The sequence below is a fragment of the Poromitra crassiceps genome (genome assembly GCF_964638095.1).
Source record: "Poromitra crassiceps genome assembly, chromosome: 4".
Taxonomy (NCBI): domain Eukaryota; kingdom Metazoa; phylum Chordata; class Actinopteri; order Beryciformes; family Melamphaidae; genus Poromitra; species Poromitra crassiceps.
Window position 1 is genome coordinate 31,135,216 of NC_139626.1, and position 7,500 is coordinate 31,142,715.

The 7,500-nt window shown below is 46.7% G+C and overlaps 1 protein-coding gene across 1 annotated transcript in view; it reads right to left on the reverse strand.

Annotated features, from left to right (window-relative positions):
• Positions 1-7,500, reverse strand: part of ntn2 (netrin 2) — a gene marked incomplete at both ends in the record, with an annotated part of 66,595 nt that overhangs the window by 9,536 nt on the left and 49,559 nt on the right. The window contains one exon of the mRNA XM_083635234.1: positions 2,013-2,066. Coding sequence (XP_083491360.1) covers positions 2,013-2,066 — 54 coding nt within the window. The remainder of the gene's footprint in view (positions 1-2,012; positions 2,067-7,500) is intronic.

The following is a 7,500-nucleotide window of genomic DNA, read 5'->3' on the forward strand; positions in this document are numbered from 1 at the left end:
AGCTAGGTGTTGACATATGTTATAACTAGGAGGTAGGAGTAGTTAGCTAGGTGTTGACATATGTTATAACTGGGAGGTAGGAGTAGTTAACTAGGTGTTGACATATGTTATAACTGGGAGGTAGGAGTAGTTAGCTAGGTGTTGACATATGTTATAACTGGGAGGTAGGAGTAGTTAGCTAGATGTTGACATATGTTATAACTGGGAGGTAGGATTAGTTAGCTAGATGTTGACATATGTTATAACTGGGAGGTAGGAGTAGTTAACTAGATGTTGACATATGTTATAACTGGGAGGTAGGATTAGTTAGCTAGATGTTGACATATGTTATAACTGGGAGGTAGGAGTATTTAGCTAGATGTTGACATATATTATAACTGGGAGGTAGTAGTAGTTAGCTAGGTGTTGACATATGTTATAACTGGGAGGTAGGAGTAGTTAGCTAGATGTTGACATATGTTATAACTGGGAGGTAGGAGTAGTTAGCTAGATGTTGACATATGTTATAACTGGGAGGTAGGAGTAGTTAGCTAGATGTTGACATATGTTATAACTGGGAGGTAGGAGTAGTTAGCTAGATGTTGACATATGTTATAACTGGGAGGTAGGAGTAGTTAGCTAGATGTTGACATATGTTATAACTGGGAGGTAGGAGTAGTTAGCTAGGTGTTGACATATGTTATAACTGGGAGGTAGGAGTAGTTAGCTAGGTGTTGGCATATGTTATAAACCCATTAATGAATCAACATTTCCAAATCAACACTGCAATTCAAATCAAAGGGCAACAGAACGAAAAATAAGAGTGGGGTAATTGACCGGAGCTTAAATTGGAGAGGGCGAGGGCGAGACTGAAGAAAACTGCGTTCCCCACAGTCAGTTTGCCAACACTCTCTTCACGCCTCAAAAGCGCCCCCAAGTCTCTCTCAAAACTCTCCCCTTCACCAAGTGTCCCTCAAAACTCCCTCTTCACCAAGTCTCTCTCAAAACTCTCCCCTTCACCAAGTGTCCCTCAAAACTCTCCCCTTCACCAAGTCTCTCTCAAAACTCTCCCCTTCACCAAGTCTCTCTCAAAACTCTCCCCTTCACCAAGTCTCTCTCAAACCCCCCCCCCCTTCACCAAGTCTCTCTCAAAACTCCCCCCTTCACCAAGTGTCCCTCAAAACTCCCCCTTCACCAAGTCTCTCTCAAAACTCCCCCTTCACCAAGTCTCTCTCAAAACTCCCCCCTTCACCAAGTCTCTCTCAAAACTCCCCCTTCACCAAGTCTCTCTCAAAACTCTCCCCTTCACCAAGTCTCTCTCAAAACTCTCCCCTTCACCAAGTGTCCCTCAAAACTCTCCCCTTCACCAAGTCTCTCTCAAAACTCTCCCTTCACCAAGTCTCCCTCAAACCCCCCCCCCCCTTCACCAAGTCTCTCTCAAAACTCCCCCCTTCACCAAGTCTCTCTCAAAACTCCCCCCTTCACCAAGTCTCTCTCAAAACTCTCCCCTTCACCAAGTCTCCCTCAAAACTCCCCCCTTCACCAAGTCTCTCTCAAAACTCCCCCCTTCACCAAGTCTCCCTCAAAACTCCCCCCTTCACCAAGTCTCCCTCAAAACTCCCACCTTCACCAAGTCTCTCTCAAAACTCCCCCTACATCAAGTCTCTCTCAAAACTCCCCCCTTCACCAAGTCCTCAAAACTCCCCCCTTCATCAAGTGTCCCGGACTAAACCGCTACTAATCACGTCTGCTGCCTAGCATCCACTGGCCTTGATTTGAAGCTGAAGCTACTTAGCGCACAGCAAGCCTCAGCTAACTGGCGGCTAGCGGTTGGGAACTCATGCCAAGGACACAGGTTTTTTAAGACAATGGAAAAACTCTGCTGGCTCCAGCGCGCTGGTTCTCTTTGACCCACCCTCCATTAATATTTACTCCGCAGCTTAAAAACCCAAAGCCCAGGAATATTAAAAACGGCTTTTCTTCCCTCATAAAGTGGTGGTAGTTAGGGCGAGGTTCGCACAGTGCGTACTAACCTGCTGGTTCCTCTGTGCTGCTCACCACAGCTGTAGGGTTGACCACCGGGATTTCTGAAACACACAGAAAAAATACAAAATTATTTTATTGGCAGAATTTCTATCCATACCTTTCATGCAGACATGATGTAGCTACGTGGCTGCGCGGCTGCTAAGCACGCATGTGTGGTCAAACCAAAGAAGTCTGAATTCATTGAAAATAGATTCAAAGAGCGGCCTGCGAGGGCTATGAATATAAAGGTGAAATATGTTGATATAACCACGACAGAATATAGACGGCACACAAACGTATAAGAGGGAGAAGGAGGAGCCAGCAAGCATGCCTCTCAGTTCACCAACACGAGACACTGAAAGTGCAATGAGGGAAAATACCAGTGTTGTCTTACAGTTTGGATTGTCACATATGTCAACTATGCGCATGGAAACACATGTGTGCGCGCACACGCACACGCACGCACACGCACACACACACACACACACACACACACACACACACACACACACACACACACACACACACACTAGATAAACACAGCAGACTGACAGGGATACTTATTGGTGGTGAGAGGGAAGGCAGGCTCAAATAAACCATGGCATTCCATGGATTATTGTGACGGTTTAAGTGTCATTTTGATGCTGTGGAATCAGCCGGATGGTGCTGAGACAGTGTCTGAGCAGAAGAAAGCACCGAGGTCAAGAAGAGAAGCTAGGCTCAATTCAGCTGTAGCTGTGGGTGGTTTAATTCAGCTCTAGCTGTGGGTGGTTGCTATGTTGTGCAGACATCTGTTGTGACTACATCAAGATCCACTTTTGAGTCCGAGCTTGGATAAGGGGGGCTGTAGGCCACTCTGAAGGCTGCACACTTGATAGGTCTGACATCATGGGCTCTATCTTCGTACTGCGCTATCGTTTGCGCTGCCGTTTGCGCGCCTCTTATTGCTATCTTCCCTGCGTCTTAAGCTATCGTCTGCCTCCACCGTCTAGTTTTGCGCTGGGGTCTAAGCGCAGACACAGGTGTAGGCGTGGCCCAGGCGTGTCCGGGGGCCTCTAGCCTATCATCTGTCTCCTGCAAGTGTCATTTTGGGCTCTGGCGAAGATACCGTCGCTATGTTCCGAGCGCAAACAGAGGTTTGGGCGTTGCCCGTTCCAAAATAGGCGTTCCAGCGCAATGTGTTAGAAAAAAAGGCCTTGGGTGCTCTCAATTTTAACACCACCAAAAATAGCTGGTCTTAGCGCAAAAAAAACCTCTACGCCAGGCGTATGTCTGAGCGCAGACAGTATTATCGGGCGCAGTGCAGGAAATCCTCGCTTGGATAGGCCCATTACGCACGGCTCGCACGCGGACACACTTCCCTCCTCAGAATGCTATGTTGATTTTCAACTAACCTACACTGCAGAAAAATACACACCTTGATTTAACAATGAGAATTTGGTTGTCATGGTTTTGTGCGAAAAAGTGATTTGCGTTTTGAATTGGATTACCAAGGGAACGAGGGTCGATCTGGCGGGGCGGGAGTCTGTGTGTAGTGCGGGGAGGGGTGCTTTTAAGTGTTCGGCTAGTGTGCCGTGTCCTGGAGGGGGGTCTCCCCGGAGAAGGTGTGAGCCGGGGAAGGTAGGCAGGCCGGGTGGGTCGGTGCCATTGTCGGTGCACAGGGTGGGTAGAGGCACTGAGGCAGCGCTGTGCGCGGTCCCGCAGATCGAAATCAGTTTCTGGCAGCAAATCACTTTTTGACACCGGCCAGTAGGCTATACAGCAACCTCTCTCCCTGCAATTGCACCATGCAACAACAGCTTAACCCGAGTGGACAATTCTGGTATAGGCTATTGAAATAGGCTAGAATTAAAATCTCACACATCCTTACCCTATTAAAGAAACAAATATTTTTAAATGTTTATGTTATAGCCTATATGAGCGAAATGACTAATTAATAGGCTACTAATTACAAAAGCATCAATTTTTGTTACGAATCCAAACTGGTTCATCCTCCAATTCTCTCTCCCTTCCCTTCCCTTCTCTCTTCCAATTCTCTCCCCACTCTCTCTCTCTGACGCTCTCCATCTCTCTTTTCTAGTAAGTAAGTAAGTAAAACTTTATTTCTGTAGCGCCCTTCACAGCACGAGTGCACAGAGTGCTTTACATAAATAAAAACAGCATCAAAAAGAATACAAGCACAGGAATAGTACAAGAAGGGGAAAACATAAAACAAAAACAAGGAACATAGGGAACAAAGGGTGGCTAAAAATGACTAATTAAAAGCCTGCCTAAACAGGTGGGTCTTTAGAAGACGCTTAAAGATAAGCTCTGAAGGAGCGGCTCTCAGGTCAGGGGGGAGGGCGTTCCAGAGCCTCGGGCCGTCACCTTGAAAGCTCTGTCCCCTTTTGTTTTTAATTTGGTCCTGGGTACGACCAGGAGCGCCTGGTCAGAGGACCTCAGTGACCGACTGGAAGAGTAGGGAAGGATGAGGTCAGTGATGTAGGCAGGGGCTTGGCCGTGGAGGGATCTGTATGCGAACACAAGGATTTTGAAATGAATCTTGTGATGTACCAGGAGCCAGTGCAGAGATGCTAAGATGGGGGTGATGTGACATTACTTTTTTGACCTATAGTAAGCAGTCTGGCAGCAGCATTCTGGATCAGCTGAAGTTGAGCCACAGATGATTTGTTAAGGTAGGAGAATAGGGAGTTACAGTAGTCTAGTCTCGAAGAGATAAAGGCATGTATGGACATTTCTAATTTAGCGTGGGATGTAATGGACCGGAGTTTGGCGATATTTCTAAGATGGAAGAAGCAGGTGCGGGTCAGGGATTTTACATGTTTATAGGTGCATGGACTGGTCGAATAAAACCCCCAGGTTTCTTAGGTGAGGGCGCACATTGTCCTTAAGGGACCCCAAGTGCGTCGTTATTTTAGATGCGGTATTCTCACCCGCTACAATCAGTACCTCGGGCTTTGCTGCATTTAGTTGGAGGAAGTTGCTGCCCATCCAGTCCGTGATGGCAGACAGACACTCCAGCAGGGTGCTGAGTTCCTCCATTTGATCAGGCTTGAAAGAGCAATACAACTGAATATCATCTGCGAAGCAGTGATAAGAGACTCCTTTAAACTTGCTAATGAGGAGGCCTAATCATGATGTCAGACCTATCTCTCTCTCCCTATCGACCTACCTTTCTCTCTCTCTCTCTCTCTCTCTCTCTCTCTCTCTCTCTCTCTCACTCTGTCACTCTGCTTGCACTGAGCAAGAAAGAAGCTGCTGCCTGTCACAGACGTGATGGCGGTGACGCTGTGGCTTTTAAGGGGAGTGTCCTCACCTTGTGAATCCTGTTATGGGCATAAACACGCCTATGGAGGTTTGTGCCGAGATGATGTGAAGCGCAGCGGCCCGACACGCCAATTAGGGCTTTGCGCGGCGCTATTCCAGCGCAAAACGGGCTCTAACGCAAAATTACCGGCGTTGCGAAGATAGGGCCCCATGAGTGTGTCGTTGATACTTTGTGATAGGTCTGACATCATGAGTGTGTCTTTGATACTTTGTGATAGGTTTGACATCATGAGTGTGTCTTTGATACTTTGTGATAGGTTTGACATCATGAGTGTGTCGTTGATACTTTGTGATAGGTTTGACATCATGAGTGTGTCGTTGATACTTTGTGATAGGTCTGAAATCATGAGTGTGTCTTTGATACTTTGTGATAGGTTTGACATCATGAGTGTGTCTTTGATACTTTGTGATAGGTTTGACATCATGAGTGTGTCGTTGATACTTTGTGATAGGTCTGACATCATGAGTGTGTCTTTGATACTTTGTGATAGGTTTGACATCATGAGTGTGTCTTTGATACTTTGTGATAGGTTTGACATCATGAGTGTGTCGTTGATACTTTGTGATAGGTTTGACATCATGAGTGTGTCGTTGATACTTTGTGATAGGTTTGACATCATGGGTGTGTCGTTGATACTTTGTGATAGGTTTGACATCATGAGTGTGTCGTTGATACTTTGTGATAGGTCTGAAATCATGAGTGTGTCGTTGATACTTTGTGATAGGTTTGACATCATGAGTGTGTCTTTGATACTTTGTGATAGGTTTGACATCATGAGTGTGTCGTTGATACTTTGTGATAGGTTTGACATCATGAGTGTGTCGTTGATACTTTGTGATAGGTCTGAAATCATGAGTGTGTCGTTGATACTTTGTGATAGGTTTGACATCATGGGTGTGTCGTTGATACTTTGTGATAGGTTTGACATCATGAGTGTGTCGTTGATACTTTGTGATAGGTTTGACATCATGAGTGTGTCGTTGATACTTTGTGATAGGTCTGACATCATGAGTGTGTCGTTGATACTTTGTGATAGGTTTGACATCATGAGTGTGTCATTGATACTTTGTGATAGGTCTGACATAATGAGTGTGGGTCTGACATCATGAGTGTGTCGTTCATACTTTGTGATAGGTCTGACATCATGAGTGTGTCGTTGATACTTTGTGATAGGTCTGACATCATGAGTGTGTCGTTGATACTTTGTGATAGGTCTGACATCATGAGTGTGGGGCTGACATCATGAGTGTGTCGTTGATACTTTGTGCTACACTGAATGCAATAGAAAGGTGCACTGGAACACTGCTTGTCTCCGTGCCGTGTTAACAGTGTTGTGTAATCTCCATGCAAGCACGCCTAGACAGATGGCAAGAGGGCAATTTGGGCCGGAGCGTCTTGAGACAGATGCAGCCCTCCCTCGCTGCCCCCGCTGGCCAAACTAAAAAGTGCCTCATCTCGCCTCATGGAATTCCTCCAGGACTTCTCCGCTAATCGTAAACTTTCCAATGCAAATGCTAATGCTAACAATGGGCCCGCCGCTGTTACCATAAACAGACTTGGTGGAAGGCCGGCTTAGCATCCACTCAGAGGATCTGCTTTTGATTCGAGGTTCGAGGTTGAGGGTTTCAACCAAGCTAGTGGGAGAAGGCTGATGAGAAGTGGGCGGGTGGAAGGGGTGGGGGCTTCTTGGAAAGCTGTTTTGAGGCACAAGAGGCAGTTGTCCCTTGTCTGAAATGATGGACACCCCCGTCAACAAAAACAAACCAGGGCAGTGAGCTTGGTAAAGGCAGGAGCAGCTGTTAGAAGCCATGTTTTACTGTGAAGACAGAGAGATGATAAAAAGGGGAATTCAGATGACGGCTGCTGCCATCATACTAATTGGCTTTTTAATGGTCTTGTTTTCTGTCTTGGGGGGCCAGGATTCCCACTTGGGACTAGACGAGGAGGCCTTACTGACACACAAAACATTCCGTTGACACTACTCGTAACAGCACCAAATGTGCACACATGCCCGTGCTTAAACGCACACACGTTACACACACAGTCACACTGCAGATTCTACTTGTTCTCATTGGACGCTTCGGCGGCGCTCAAACACGAGCGGGGGTCCGCCATCCGTGACCACAGTTGTTTTCTCCTCCTCGCCCCCTTCGCCATCTGCTCCGGGG